At 32.0% G+C, this 17,251-nt stretch overlaps 1 protein-coding gene across 2 annotated transcripts in view; it reads left to right on the forward strand.

Annotated features, from left to right (window-relative positions):
* Window positions 1-505: 505 nt before the first annotated feature.
* Window positions 506-17,251, forward strand: part of nwk (nervous wreck) — a 275,370-nt gene continuing 258,624 nt past the window's right edge. The window contains exons 1-3 of one of the 2 annotated variants that reach the window (XM_067280045.1): window positions 506-860; window positions 947-1,037; window positions 16,988-17,047. In XM_067280045.1, coding sequence (XP_067136146.1) covers window positions 986-1,037; window positions 16,988-17,047 — 112 coding nt within the window. In that variant the 5' untranslated portion in view covers window positions 506-860; window positions 947-985. The remainder of the gene's footprint in view (window positions 861-946; window positions 1,038-16,987; window positions 17,048-17,251) is intronic. The other variant, XM_067280044.1, reaches the window with a different exon arrangement.

Consider the following 17,251-nt stretch of genomic DNA (forward strand, 5'->3'; position numbering starts at 1 on the left):
CAATTCGTATTTTTTGTATTATTTACATTTTCCATCCTTATTGTTAATTTCATTATTTATTTTAAGCGCGAAAACGACATCAAGGTTGCCAGACAGAACAAAATAATTATATATTTTTATTCTTAACGAATCAAAACTTGAAATATCGTAAATAATATTTCATCGAAATAAAGAAAAACAATAATAAATTTTTTAATCCTATCGAATTTACAAATTTTTGTCGAAAACAAAATAAGAGAAAATGACGATAAAAAACATAATACTTGTATTAATGATTTTAACTAATTATGGAAAAAATAAAATTTTTATTAAATATTTTTGTTTAAAATATAAAATATTGAACTATATTTATTTATTTAAAAAAAAAGTTATTTTTTAAAATTTTCTTTTCTTCAATCGATCCGTCTTGATAATTTCTGATTATACTGCGAAGTATGGCATAATTTAAAATAAAAAGACGATAAACAAATGACATATTATTTATTTATTACTATTTTTTATTAATATTATAAAATTGAATACGTAATTACGTAAACGTAACAGAAGAAATCGTTTTAATTTTATTATTACGCGATCATTGACGAGGTTGAAGTGTAACGTCCATCTTGTTTTTATGAGCTTCGGATTTCATCGTTTGGTCAATCAAAATGGCGCCAAATTATCTTTTAAAAGTTAAAACGATTTGAAAGAAGATATTTAATGATAAATATGTTTTTATTCGATAATTTAAGAAGTTTTAATGAGGCCCGATTCGATCTTTATATACGATTACGTTAAGTGAGTATCGAAGATGAATTATTTACGTGTAACAGTTTACCCAGTTTTTTATGCTCAATTTTCGACAGATGTTACATATACTGGTAAATATTGGTATTAAGATGATTTAAAGCTTCTCCAGAATTTATAAGTTGTATTATTTACATCCTTTTTTTCTTTATGATGATAGGGAAGCCGTTGATGTCCATTCAAAGAAATTAAATCCGAAATGACATCTCCTACCAGATCCAAAAGGAAGTGTGAAATCTTTGAAGAGAAAGGTTTGTAATTATAGATCAATTTTCGGTACAAGTTACCTTTAGGTAATTCATACATGTATACACCTATAAACATATTGTCTAAAAGTAACTTCTACACAATTTTCTTATTATAATATATAAAAACAGAAAATATAAAGTTTTCATATCATTCTGATTATTATTAAAACACACATTTATTTAAAAAATATTCATGTTCACTCTTAAACGAATTATTAACATTCATTTTTCTGTTAATGCAGATTTCGATGCCAGAAATAAAATCCACATAGTAGCATTTAAACAGTAAATATATATTAATACAAATTTTTAATGTAATAAATCTTTGCTTTTCATCGGTATTAAATAGTATTTTAGAAAGTTTATTAAAGAAATGTTTTAATTTTGAAATGAAATTAATGCATAACTTTTTATCTGTAATGCATTTCATATTTATTCTCTTTATCCATTTATAACCAGTTTCTGTAAAAGCACATTGAAAATAAAAATTTTTAATGGGTTTAGTGTGATCGTTCGTTTAGAGAATGAGAATAATTATAATTGATTTTAAACATGTTTGTCTTCGATGAATGATATGGAGTTGGAATCTAACTTTTGTCATTTATTTTCCCAAGAAATGATTAAAAATATATGTGTAACTTTCTGTTGTATATCAATTATACAAGTCCCAATTAACTGAGATTTCACATTATCTGAGGCAAACCTGAAGTAAACAGTTTTTCTTATAATTCATAACAACTTTGCCACAAATACACTGAGCTGATGAATTCTGTAGTACCTTTAATCTCAATTGTACTATGTGAGTGGTTGATACTAATGATTTTTTTTTTTAAACTTGTTCTACCCTCTGGACATTGGGCGTTTTCTCCGTGCTAGGCTTGCAATGAGGGTGATTGGGTGGTGATAGATGGAACATGACATACCTGGGATAGACTGCCTATGAAAATTGGTGCTGAAATTACTGCAGAGCATTGCAGCAATGAACTGCTAAAGAGCAAAAACAATTAAAGAATTTTTATAAGTTTAAATAACAAACATTTGTTACAAAATGTCACCAACAAATCTTTATAATTAAACCAGCAAATAAAGTTTTTAATATACTTTAACAAGTGCTTTCGATCCTAATTGGGATCAAAATATTCTATACAAAAATTTGGAATGCTTAAAGAACAATTTTAAATTTTAAAATTGCTGTAACAATTTTTAAATTATTAAATATTACAAAATGATACTAGTAACTTCAAGCGTTAATTACAGCTAATAGCTAGTAGGGGTTTTATGTTCACATTCTGTTCTAAAAAGACTTTTTCCAAGAAACAAATTTTTCTCTTTATTAGTTTTGCAGTAATCTAAAGTATAATTATGGGAAATTATTTTTCTTTCATTATTTAATATCATATTAATAATTTTGATCTCTTAAATAAAGATGCTATGCATATATATAATAGCATTATTTTAATGTAGATGATCAAGAAAATTAAAAAATAAAATATATTTCAACTTTATTATTTTCCAACAATTTTGAAAGATTTTCTTTATAAAGTAATTAAAGTTTTGACATTGAATTTCTTATTTAGACAGAAAAACTTTTATAAGCTAAATACAGATTTTTAAAATGAAAACAAAATATTAAATGAAGATTTATGAAATTTTTTATGAAAAAGAAATAATTTGTAAAATATTAAAAGGAAATATTTTTAAACAGATTGTTTATATTCAGTATTCTACTATTACTATTACAGTATTTAATATAATTATAAATAATGATGATATAAAGAAATAATTATAATTTATTGATGTATTTTTAACTTTCAAACCTTCACTTGAATTCTACTGAGAATAAATAAAATTTGATTGTTTTATTAGGACAGAAATTTTAAAATTAGTGTCCAAATGCTTTTGTACACTCTGTTCATCTTTGTGATTATACAACATAAAGAAATATTCATTAAAACAGTCTTGAATTTAAGAAAAAAGTTTAGTGTTTTTACAGTTCTAACTCAAACTGTCAATCAAGCTAATGTAGTGAATCTAGTTCTCGTACTTTTTAAAAAGATGACCCTTCTTTGCAAAAAATTATTGTACTCCTACATTTTTCCTAAAGATGTATTGATTTATATTTATATTTTATTTTAATAAAACTAAGGTCTCAATATTTTGATGAAAGCAAAAGTATACTAGCAGTAATGCAGTATTGCAAATGCTGTTCTCTTCACTTTTCATAGAAAAAGTCCAATGTTCCACTAGGGAGGTGCACCCACAGTTTGAGAAACACAGGGAAAGTCTTCTACTACAAAACAACTACAAATTAATTTAATATTTTTAATAGGTATAAAAGATAAAGCTATGTTAGAAATGAAGCCCTTTACTATCTACATGAGAATTATTGCTTTTTGTCAATAATAGATTTAGCTTTGTAATTCTTTATTAGTTATGAAACAGGTTATTAAAATGATAATGAGAAATATTAATAGATAGTGATGTTTCCATCTTATTCCATAACATTTTCATATTTCTGTTAGAATGATGTCAGAGATGCACTTTTATCTTCTCTTTTCTTTTAATATGTTCAGCAATTGCTTAGCCAATTTTTTATAATAATAACAACATTAATTATTAAAGTTCTCTGCTGTTATTGACTCTGCTGTATATCAAAAATGGAAATTGAACCTATCTCACATGCTAAAATTCTTTGTCATTCCTAATTGAAAAATTTTGGGATTTTTTTTTTTAGAATTTATTTTGCTCACTATTTCAAATTTTCCTCAAAAACATGCTTTTAAAGAACTGATTATGATGAACCAAGATTCTGTAATTAATTTGAATATTTCTTCTCCTGAAGACTTGTTTAAAGTTTTAATTCAGAATCAAACAGTTTTAACTAATCTATAAAAATACTGAACTATATCTTTTTGAGGTCTAGCCACCTCTAAGTTTTTTGAAAGTTTTGCATCAAGATAAGCCAGTCAGAATAATCATAATTTATTGTTTGCTGTTAAAAGAATAGCCAGAATTGCCTAAAAATGATTTGTTTTGCTTAGAGTCAGTTTTCAAATTACAGAATTTTATAATGAATATTTCATTGTTATATTGATCTGGAAATAAAACAATTTAGTAATATTTTTTAAGCTTTTATTTCATAATACTTTGGCTTCTGAGTCATAACACATACTCAGAGCCAAACGATTGCCATAATGTATTGAGCTATTTTCCTGCTACTATTAATAATTAAGTTTTAATTAATTTGGTATTAGAGATAGGTGTTAGATGCCATCTCTTATTAAATTTAATAATTATAATAAATTAATATTTATTAAATAATCTATATATATAAAACTACTTGTCCTGACTGACTGACTGATTGATTCATCATTGCCCAGAGCAAACCGCTGAACCTAGAGGTGACATTTGGTACACAGTATGCCATGGGAATACACACTTAGAAGGGATTTTTCAAAATTTCCCTGCGGGGGGAGAGAGAAAGCATTAAGTCTTAACCGGAAGAATGGCTTTTACTCTACTATTTTAGATGTGATTTTTGTTTTTAACTGTGTTTTAGTAGGGTATGCCATGGGAATGCACACTAAGAAGGGATTTTTCGAAATTCCCCTGCAGGGGGAGAGAGAGAGAGCATTAAGTCTTAACCAGAAGAATGGCTTCTACTGTACTATTTCAGATGCGATTTTTTGTTTCTGATGGTAATAACTTAATTTCCAAACATACAATATTTACATATTACGATTTTTTAACTAAATGTTCGAACCGTTTAAATTCGAATTTGTTATTACATATTTGTTCGATTATAGTGTGGCCTTCTAACCCTTTTGCCCTTGGGTAGGATTATCTTTTCCACGAAAATAAGTAGAACAAAAGACAGTGTGGGGGCCCTGAGGCTAAATGGACAGAGTTTGACAGTCACTTTTGGTGAAAACCTCAAAGAAGCAGGGAGGGAAAAAGAGTGCTCCAGACCTCAAGAAAGACGATTCGAGACTGAGAGGTGCCGAAGAAGTTAGAAAGAAAAAATAGACTATGGACAGAAAACCTTGAGGACAAACGATGAAGTCAGGAATAGACGTAAGGTCCATGATAAGAAGAGGGTCACGAATAAAGGAGAGTTTCAAAGTGGTGTCCTTTTCAAGAGCACGTCGCTACAAAAAACCCTGGGTATTTCTGTTCCTTTCCTATCCCTTTTGCTTTTTTTTTTTTCCATTTTCCTTAATTGTAAGAAAGTTATTTGTATAAGCTGATACGACCCGCATTTGATTGTCGCGGGTGTGAGAATTTTATGTATTTAGATTGTTATAAATTAAATAATTACTATGGTGTCTGAAATAACATTGGCCACGATTTTACTCTGTTAATTTTTTTAAAAATATTTTTGTGATAGTGGCGAAAACACCATAGGATGTCTTACCATTTTTGCATGTTTGTTGTGGAGGCAGTTGCCTAAAGGGGAAGGTCGTTTCCATAATTTTTGTAATTTCTGATGGACTACTGATGGTGTGCAATGACAAAGGTTTTATCTTTGTGAATGCTCCGTATTTTTACATTTTATTATTTATTTAAATATAGGGAGTTTCAGATAACGTCATTTATGTTTCGAAAAAAATGAAACTCAGATTTTATCGTATCTCAGAATCCCATAATATTTGAAACTTGAATTTAGGTGCATTAGCAGTCCATAGTTGGAAACAAACAAAAATCAGTAATTTTACCAAATTAGTAACAACTAATAATTAAGAACCTTAGTGAAGTACTGAGGGAGGATTATTTCTATCAAATTGCAAAATATGAGCGGGCGAAGCCACGGGCAACAGCTAGTTTAGAATATTCTGGAAGAAAAGAATCAGCCCAGAGCAGGACTAAAACCTGCTACTCCCTTTAACCATGTTGATGCATTGCAACTTACACTATCCAGACACTGAGCAATTCTTTGCTTTAAGACATATTTAATTTTTAATACAGTAGAACCTTGCTTAACGAGCATAATTTGTTCCAGAGTCTTACTCATAATGCGAAACACTCGTTAAGCGAAACAATTTTTCCCCTAGAAATTAATGTAAAATACGATAATGCGTTCCACGCCAAAAAAAAAAATGCTGAAATATTTTACATATAATGTTTATTCAAAAAAAATTGTACAATATATGCTGTTAAGGAACGTGAATCATCATCATCATCTTTTCTTCTAGTACGGAATGAACTATCCTGGAATGAGAAATCAATTTGCAGAAACAAAAAAATAATCACAGCTAATATGTTTGATAAACACTCCAAATGATATGCCAAATTCTTGGGTTATGTAAATGCTATAATTAAATATAGAAATTAATTAATTTGACTAGAGGTAGGCAGTTATGTTTCCATCTTATATTAAATTTAATAATTTTAATTCTGACATTTCTAAAATTTAATTTTGAATCAGTCATTAAATTTAATGACCCAAGAATTTGGCATATCGTTTGGCGTGTTTATTATATCACGGGTTTTGGTTGTTGATGTTTATAAGTAATATGTGTGAACACAAGTTTGGAAAAATGTGTGATCACAAGTGACACTAAGATGCTAGCGGAATGAGTGCTAAACACAGATTGATGGAGCATGCCCCATGTGTACAATTCAGGACTTCCCCTCTCCTCATCACTCGTTATGCAAAATATCACTTGTTAAGTGAGGCAAATTTTACAATTTGTTTTGCTCATTATGTGAAATACTTGTTGTGCGAGCTGCTCGTTAAGCGAGGTTCCACTGTATAACCATTCACAGTTACTTATGGTGCTGATTGGGGATGGCTCCTACACTCAGGGCCATTATAGTCTTCCACTATGGCACTCAGTTGGCTATTACTATACTCTGGCATGGTGTGTATATTCATATACTGTATAAGCATCTCAAAACTTGATGTTATTAATCAGAGCCAAATGATTGTCATAATATATTGGGCTATTTTTATGCTATAGTATTGATAATTAAATTTTAACTTATTTGGTATTAACTGTAGATGTTAGTTGCCATTTCTTAATAAATTTAATAATAATAATAAATTAATACTTATTAAATAATTTATAATATTCTGGAAGAAAATGCTTGCATCAAGTTTAAACATATGAGTTCTAAAATGGATATGTTACATTATAAAACTTGTATCTTTAAACCTAATGCAGACCTCAGGAGAAAGTCACAAACATTAATATTTTATTGAAACATAGTTACTGGAAGTACTCTTTTTTTTTGTTGTTGTGTATTTTGTGTTAAATAGTTCTAGTTGGATATGAAACAGACTAATGAACACAGTCAAAAATGTTCATTAGACACCTCTAACAAACAACACGACAACATGCATTCATTATTTTGACAGAACATCGATACAGATTATTTAAATGTAAATATGACATACTTAATGTAAAAATATAGAGTATTCAGTTATTGAAAGAAATTTCTGGTTTTCACATGAACTTCCTTAAATTGGTTGTCAAAGATGATGATATAATTTTGGTTTCCTCTGCCTATCTCATAATTCCAATCCTCACCAGATGGGGAGAGTAGATCCTTAGTTGAGTTTTCTTCTACTGATCATCATCCTCTCCTAATTGGTGTGAAACAAATACACACAACATTGGGTACATTCCAGTGTGCATCAAACAGCGCATTAGTGAACCACAGTGTACAGAAATGTGTTCCAATATTCACCTGATGAGATTATCTGTGCAGCAACCTATGTGCTTTGCACTCATTGCGGTGTGGATATGGAGAGCTCTAAATATAACCATGAAGTAATATGGCCACCTCCATGGATATATTTAGTGACTTTAGAAAGTAATTGTAAAAATTGAATAAGATTGTTAGCATATAATATTATTTAATCCCATACATTGTAATTAAATATAAGATTATTTGATGATGATTTAAAGAATTTTTTTAATATGTCTAATTGAAACACACAGGCTGTGTTGCTAGTAATAAGTTGCTAGTAGAAGATTATGCTTGAAAATGGAGTATTACTTTTGTATAGAGAGAGGTTCTTTTAGACCTCATCATAGCAACAGTAGCAGCTAATGAAAACATTTCATTATCACCATTATTTTTATTATTTATCTGTATTAATCCAAAGTTATTATGACAAAATAAGTCTGCAAATGCCAATATAATACTGTTTGCTTCCACCATTTTGTTAGGTTGCCAAATGTTCCATTAAAAGCTTGTCAAACCGTTCACCAATGCATCAATTGTGGCTGAGACTGATATCTACTGGAATGTACCCATTGTCTGGGGATGTAAGGAAAATAATCCCATGTTTTCATATTTCTTTGTGAATACTAATCTAGTTGTTTTGAATCAAGGCAACAAGTCTACATATTATTGACATTCTGTCAGGAAATGCAATTGTAAAATGAGATATTTGTCTTTCTTGATTCCACTTGGAGCATTCTTTCATTTTGTGTAATGGACAAATGTATATATTAGTTATATGCAGTGTAACCATATTTATTCGAGGCAAATGCATCTATTTATGTCTATTAGCACTGCATGATAGTTAACATTGCTATGCCATTGTGTATGAATTAGTACAGTGGTGCCTCATATAACGTACGCCTCAAATAACGGACGCTGTGAACAACGGACTTTCTGTTTGGCCGTTACGTGACTCGAGCAACAGACTGGCTGCGAACAAGTGTGAATGATGTTTCCACTCTTTTGCCGTTGCCAATGACAATCTGCTTTTTTTAGATGTTTTCCCCTTCTTGGCTTCCCAGAATAGCTTATTGATGTAGGTGTTTTGGGAACCTTTGAAAACAGTTGCTATTTGGCTGCAGAAGAGTAAGCTGTTTTTTTTTTTTTTCCTCCTCCTTTTTTGTCCAACCTGCCTGTCCATTGGAAGTCTAACCAAAAAGCCTGGGTGACCCAGGTTGTCTTCAAGGAATGGATCCTGGAAACCTTTGCTCCTGCTGTAAAGAAATACCTGCTGGACAAAAAGCTGCTGCTCAAAGCCCTACTGATACTGGACAATGCCCCTGGACACCCAAAACACCTGGAGGAGATCCTGGAAGAAAGCTATCCTTTCATCAAGGTGCAGTATCTGCCAGCAAACACCACTGCCATCCTTCGGCCAATGGATCAGTAATCATTGTCAACTTCAAAAAACTGTACACTAGGGCTCTCTTCATGAAGGTGTTTGAAGAATGTCAGCTTTGTGGAGACATGACTGTCCGAAAGTTTTGGAAAGAGAAGTTTGATGTTCTTGTGGCAATCTGACTCATCCAGAAATCCTGGGGAGAAGTCATGCAGAAGACCCTCAATTCAGCCTGGAAGAGGCTTGTTCCTGAATGGACCCAGGAAGAACCAGCTGAGGATACAGAAGTGGTGCAGGAGATCATCTCGAAGGCCCGAGAGTTGGAATTGGAGGTGGAAATGGAGGATGTGGAGGAGCTCATTGAAGAACACCAAGAAGAGCTGACAACTGAAGAGCTCTAAGCACTTCTGGCCCAGGAACATGATGAAGCTCAAAGGGAAGCTTCATCTGACGAGGAGGAGGAGCAACCCAATCAACTAATTTCAACTGCTGCCATCAAGGACTTCCTTGTCAAATGGGGAGAGGTTCAGGAGTTTACCAACACTCACTATCCAAACACAGCTGAGGCCAACAGGATCAATGATCTCTACAATGACACCCTTGCCTGTCATTTCCAACAGGTGTTGAAGAAGAGAGAGAAACAGCTGCCTTGGACATGTTTTTCAAGAAGCCAGCTGCCAAAATACAAAGGATGGAATAAGAGGAGTTGACCCTGCAAGCCCCGGTAGCCTCTCTTGAATCTGACTCCGATTAAAAAACAATAAAAAAGAGACCTGCTGCAATGTGTAAAAAGTGTGTCTCTGTATGAATATGTGAAAAAAGTGTTCCTGCACCTCCTCCTCACAACATCTGACTACCCAGCGTAATTGGTGACTGCTCCATTTTCATTTTTTTTTTTTTTTTTAATGGTACAGTACGGTTGTTTTATGCAGCGGAACGAATTAGATGTTTTAACATGTATTTCTATGGGAAAGTGCGTTTCATATAATGGACTTTCCACTTAACGGACTTGCACCTGAAGTGGATTAAGTACATTATATGAGGCACCACTGTGCATGAATATTCATAATTTTGCAATTTCGCAAAAACAAAAGAATTTGGGACACTCTCCTGATAAGCAAGATAAACAATCCTTCAACAAGATGTCTGTAGAAAGAGAACAGTCTGCAAGAAATCATATTCTGTCATTTCCTACAGTAAAGTCACATTATTGTCATCAGTTCTCTTCTAAGAAATACTATTTGGTTGATCTAAAACACCAGTGCAAAATGTATGAATTGTACAAGAAGAATTTTCCTTTCCATAATATGGCTTCTCATACACAAAGAAAGATCAATATGCCAAATAAAATTTGTGAGACTTACTGATGCAGAAAAAGCTGCAGAAAATGAGCATCAGAGCCACTCAAGGAGAAAAGATGAGACACTTGGAGGAAAAGAAACGTGCACTTCAAGTCGCTAAGACAGAGCAAGACATAAGCAGTAAATTTCAAGAAATTGATGTTCAGATTGGTCCAGTAAGAAGGAAGAAAAGATCCAGTGAAAATATACCTGATGCATATTTAAGATTTCCAGCAAGTAATGCAAAATACAAAGATCTGATGGAACTGTACTAGAGTAATACCAGTGCAGCATCATAATTATTATGAGAAACTGTTCCATGTCAGTATACCTATTAATTGTGTTTCTTTGGAGAGTGATGATAATTCTTCTGAGTAATGGAAAACTTTGTTCAATTTCTAAATCCTGCTAAGGAATCCTGTTATAAACTGGGTTCCTTGAAACTTCTCAGCAGTAAGCCTTTGACCTCTGCTCAGGGAACTATTTTTTGTCTACTTCAGACTCATTTCTCAGATTTCAGAATTCTATGAGATTTTGGTGTTTACTAAACTTGTATGCATACCCAATAGGAAAACTTGAACTTTGGCTGGATCACTGGTTTCCACTTCTAATATTAAATGCGCCACTAAATCATTTGATCCATTTAACTCATCTGGGCCTGTATTATTCCAAATCAACAGCAATTTGGAATTGATATTTTGGCTCTTATTCTTTGTAATAACCACTTTGGTTGTCTGGGATTTATTGGGCATATGAGGAATTCTATCAAAAATATTGGTAGAAGAATTTCTCATATTAAGATTAAAACTGTTTATACAAAGATTGTCCAATAAATATCTGGATTAATTTTATTACTTCAGACATACATATAAAATGAAATTACAAACACTATTTTTCTACATAGTCCCCTGCCATTTGCAAGCAGTTTTTCATCAGTTTATCACTTTTTATATTCCAATAGTACAGAACTACATCAATCATATCATCATTATCTGCAGACTTTTTCACAAAGGTACAAGGTCTGTCCCAAAAGTAAGTGTATTGATTTTTTATTCAAAGTATACAAGGGTACATCAAACTATAAACAATCTCCTTCAAAGTACAACCCTTGTAAGGTCACACAGTGGTTCCAAAGTTTTTTCTACTGGTTGTAGCAGTACTTGAAGTCATTTTCCATAAGGGTGTTTAGTTCGTCAGTTACAACTATTTTGATGTTTTCCACTGTCCCAAAATGATGACTTTTCAACTTAGATTTTATCTTAGGGAATAGTAGAAGTCACACAGAGCTAGATCCGGGCTGAAGAGAGGTTGCAGGAGTGTGAGGATTTTTTCTTGGCCAAAAACTCTTGAATTGATAATGCTGTGTGAGCAGGTACATTATTGTGGTGCAGCATCCAATCTTCTGCAATGTCCTGCAGACTTGCTTGACCTGTTTTTGAAGTTGTTGAAGGTAAAAAGTCTTTATGCACAATTCCACAGCTGTTGAAAAAAATGATAAGCATTGTCTTTACCCTGGATCTTTGTGCCATCTAAACACCATGTTTCTCAATAAAGTGGTATCTCCATAAGCTTTGGTTAAATCTACAAATGTCTCAGTTGCAGATTTCTTGAGTTCCACACAAAACTTGGTAGTGTAATGTTTGAGATTTTTCTCCATTTCAAATGTAATGATGTGTTAAAACACTATCTCACACAAGTCAAACATGCACAAACAGAAATTGTGCATGTTTGACTTAACTGATCAACTTGAAACAGGTCTAAACATGCTGCTAAGATGTCTAGCAACATGAAAATACCAATTAATGATCTGTTAAGCTGCATAGTCATTAAATAAAAAAATCAGTACACTTACTTTTGGCACAGACCTTGTATTTCTTCAAGAGATCAAACAGATGATATTCATTTGATGACAAGTCTGGAATGTAGGTAGAATGATACAACATTTTTCAGTTTATTTAGGCAAGAACCTATAGTTTTCTTGGTTATATATGTTGCCTTACATTATCACATTTTCCTGCAACAAGATATCTTTGCTTAACAATCCTGATAATTTATTATGTATAGTTCTCTTAATGTTCACCAGAGCTTTTACTATTGCCAATATAGTTTAGCTTCATTGATTGATCAATCAAAAACATATTTTCAACACTGTATTTGCATCCACAGTGATGATATCTGTTGGATTAGTTGATTGTCAAAAAAAGTAGAGATCAATATAAATAAATATGTTTTTAAATTGTCTGAGAAAATCTGTTCATTTTGAGGTAATATAAGTCATAGGAAGTATTAACGTATCTAAAGCAAATGCAATATATGGAATAAAAACAGAGCCACAGAGAAAACTGTTTTTCAGTTATTTTATTATTTTTAAACATATCTTTGTCTTCAATTTTTGATGTTCTTAATTGCAAAACATATCTAAATAAGATGTCTGTAGTATTTATGGAATAATGTCTATTACAGCATGTAGATTATTAAACAAATCCAATGCAAAATTTTAATGTTTTGCAAATATTCTTATTAGTAGTGTGCATATATAAGTAGTGTGTCATTGCTTAGACATTATCAATATATACAAATACAATATATACCAGGAAGCAGGAACCAGGAAGTTTACCTATGTACAGTACCTGCTCATGCATATTAAAATTTTTGAACATTACCAGTTTCTCAAGCAACTTTTGAATGAATCTTTTTGAAATTAAAATATTTAAAAATTAGATTAAGATCAATCCTGGCTGAATCTTGACTGGAAGCATTCATGCTAATGAATTGTGAAAAGGAAATTTTAAGCAAGGTTGAAAATCTAGGTATTATCATAGTTCCAGCCAAATCAATTTCTCTATTATGAAAAATATTATTATTTTAATGCATGAACACACTGATATTATTTTTTGCATTCATTTTATACAGGAAAGTAAGAAAATACTTTTATTTTACTAGTCTTAAGCATCATTTTTGTGATATTTTGTTCCTATTTCCTTAATAAAACATACTTTACATCTTTAGACCACTAAACCTCTTCAGCTTCCAATAAAACATGCAAAATGAATTTCAAAAATGTTTGTAAATTGCTACATTTTATATGCTTTACTGGAAGTTGAAGAGGTTCAGTAGTCTGAAGATTTTATTTTCTTAAGAATATTTAAACATTTTTAGTTTTACAATATGATATAAATATTTTTTTTAAATTTTAAACCATTGTAAATGTATGATGGTTTTATTATCATTCAACAACAAAAAAATATTGCTTTTTATATATTGAATTTATGATGTGAAGTATTTATAATAAAAAGGTTGATTAGTCTACTCCCTTCCTTTATATTCATAGACACAGGTCAGACCATGTTTCCCATTCTGTTTGAACAAATCCTATCTGCCCATGATGGTAATAAATGACTACAATATCTTAGCAAAGGAACAATGGTCCTGTGAAATACTGCTATAATTTAAAAGAACCTTAAGTATCACATAGGATGCCTTTTATGTGGATACATTTGATAATATGATCAAGCATGCAGGCATACAGTAACTGTTTGCTGTTCTGCAACAGATTTGTCCACAGATATTTCAGTCATTGCTCCTAGATCCCTCACACTCCTAGATGATTAAAGCTGGCATCTTATCTAATCCCACAAATGCTTAATGGGCAACAAATCTGGAGGCTGAGCAAGCTAAGAAAGTTTAATAACATGTAGAGACAGTCCTAGGAAATCCTATTTATGTGCAGCTGAGCATCATCTTGCTGGAAAATGGCTGTTTGTAGCTCTGTCATGAATGTCAGCATGTAAGGCCAGGTTTTCCTAAATATACTGATGTGCTATCAATGTTCCTTGTACCACTGCTAGGAGTGACAGACTGATATAAAATGACTCAGTAGCAGTGGGATAGGATGCAGTTCAACAGTAAAGACAAGATTGTAAATGCTTTAATCTTAACTTGGTAGACATAGCTGTGTGTCAAGTTTTGCAATAATTGGAAAATTATATCTGAATACATAACTTTTCTGTCAATGAGTGTAGTTGAGAACTTATATTAAATCCAATTATTTTTATTCTGAAAAACATTCTTCATATATAAAATTTATTGAAGCATCTAAGATTCATATCAAAGGAGGAATTAGAGGATTGGTTTAGTGACTACTGTAAATGAAGAAATGGTTTTATTGTAATAAAAAGCTTTTTGAAAACTAAAAAAAATTTGTATGGAAAGTTGCATTTGTATTAATATCTTTTTACACTACAAGATGATTTAATTATTTTAATAAATAAATTCAAAAGATTAAATCTTAAAATTAACATTATTAAAAGTTCAGCTCTCTGTGTTATTTTTATTACATTTATAATATTTATTAATTATTTTTACCATTTACCATTAACATTCTACTGGTGGTCATAAGTCTGCTGTTTCATAAGTACCATAGTTTTCGCCTTGTCTGCCTTGCCCAGCAGATGGATGAGGAATAGTGGAATCAAGCTCTTCAGGGCCAACAAGGCAAAAACTATGGTACTTATGAAACAGCAGACTTATGACCAATTATTATTGGATTACATCAATCTTACCCAATGTGAAAAGATAGATACTAACACCGTGGAAAGATTGCATGCAAGGCTCAAGCGATTCTCCAACACTAAATTGGCTAAGAGGTTGGCAATTAAGAACATTATAATTGACTCGCCTGACACACCCAGGCTATTCGGTTTCGCCAAAACACATAAACAAGACCGACAGAAATTTGCCCAGTAGTCGATAAAGTAAGAGCACCAACACATAAATTAGAGAAACTCATGCACTGTTTGATCGCTCCACACTTAGAAGACTACCAGTTCACGGTAACCAACAGTAAATGCCTCATAGAACTCCTCAAGCAGATTGGGACCCCCCCGCAATACCTTACAGTACTCGACTTTAAATCATTGTACCCGTCGATTCTTCTACTACCAGCATTTTGTGCCTTCAGAGATCTACTGTTCAAAATAGTGGATGATGCTAACCTCCACCAGCAAATATTAGAGATGGTGCACTTACTATGCTACAACTCATTCTTTCAATTCAAAGGCACAGTTTACAAACAAGGAAGGGGTGTACCAATGGGGAGTTCGGTAGTGGGAGATTTGTGCGAACTGGTAATATGGCAACTAGGAGATAAAATCTTTCCTACTCACCTCCACAATATAGTGCTGTATAAGAGATATGTGGATGATATACTCATCTTGTGGAAGACTAAGCCGGACATTTCAGCATTCATCGACTCGTTCAATAACAACAGCTATGGCTTAACTCTGGGCCTCGAACAGGCGAATGACACCCATGTTCATTTTTCTTGATGTCAATATCATAGTTAAAGGAACGTCGATCTTCACGGAGATATACAGGAAACCACTTGCAGACCAATTGTACATACCCATAGGGTCTTGTGACCCTGTACAGTACAAAGTAGCAGCATTCAACACCTTAGTCAAATGGGCATACACCCACTCCTCAACAAGGCATGCTCTTAAAAACGAGATTAACACTTTATCCAATATTGCTCAATGCCATGGTTACTATAACCTCATAAATAAATTATCCAAAAAAATGCGTCATCCCCAACTGTCAACGCAAACCAATCCGCAGGAGCAAGTAACAACGGATCATAAAGACAGTATTCGCTCATGTATAATCCATATTTAAGGAAGCTTTACTTGGAGATTGTCAGGAAGAGACAAGTCAGCATCACCTATAAAAGATGCCCTAATATATATCAGCTGCTACATAATGCCAAGGATGCCCCCAACCAAGACAAGCTATCTGGAGTGTATGCTATCCCACTGAAAGACTATAGATGCAAGGAAGATTTATTGTACATCGGCTTCACAAAAAGATTTTTAGGAGCGAGAATTAAAGAACATAAAGCGGACATCTGTCACCAGAGATTTACAACTGCTTTGGCACGTTACGCCACAGATCCGGATATCCAGCCAATGTTTGACGAGGCCAAGATCATCCACACCACACCCCTTACACACCATTTGAGATGGATGGAGGCAATTTATATATACAAAACCGTCCGAGATAAGAAATGTATTAACAGCAAAGAGGAGTTATCATTATCCGTAGCATGGCAAACGCTCATATACAATGGATGATAATACAGAAAAGTTTCTACTTCCTACCATGCGCAATGATGACGACATCCGCACGAGTTTCATTTCGAATCTTTCGCACAGCTCTTTCGAAAACTGTTCCATTGAACGATTTTTGCAATTTGTTCGTTTCTCACCTGATGAAGAACTTTAAATTGTCACAAACATTTTCAAACATATTCTTATGAGATAACGCACCGTTTTCTTGGTGGATGTTATTGTTTATTTATCGCAGTGTGCAGTTGATGTTTTAGAACAATAGTAGTCCAGAAAAAAGGTTATCAGAACATTTAAGAAATAAGCATTTTTTATTTAAAATATTAATTATATTGCAAAAGAATTGTTCTAAAAATGTGTAAACATCCTCTGTATTATAGAAATTTGAAAATAATGTAAATAATTTTTGATTTAATTAAGGTACATCTGGAAAAAAAAGAAAAAGAAAAATAAGTGCAAGTGAAGATGAAGATAGTAGAGGTAGATATTACCAAAGTTATAATTAAAAATTAGCATACAGTATTTTAATTTAAACAATGTTTATAAATTGTAAGTTAAAAAATATTTTGTATTTTATCATTAAGACTACAAATCAGATATTTTAACTGATTCAGAGAAATGTTTGATTATGTATGTTAAACATCTTATTGCTAATAATTTTAATTTTAAATTTTATTTATATTA

Source organism: Centruroides vittatus, unplaced genomic scaffold (genome assembly GCF_030686945.1).
Source record: "Centruroides vittatus isolate TY-2023 unplaced genomic scaffold, ASM3068694v2 contig_880, whole genome shotgun sequence".
Lineage (NCBI taxonomy): Eukaryota > Metazoa > Arthropoda > Arachnida > Scorpiones > Buthidae > Centruroides > Centruroides vittatus.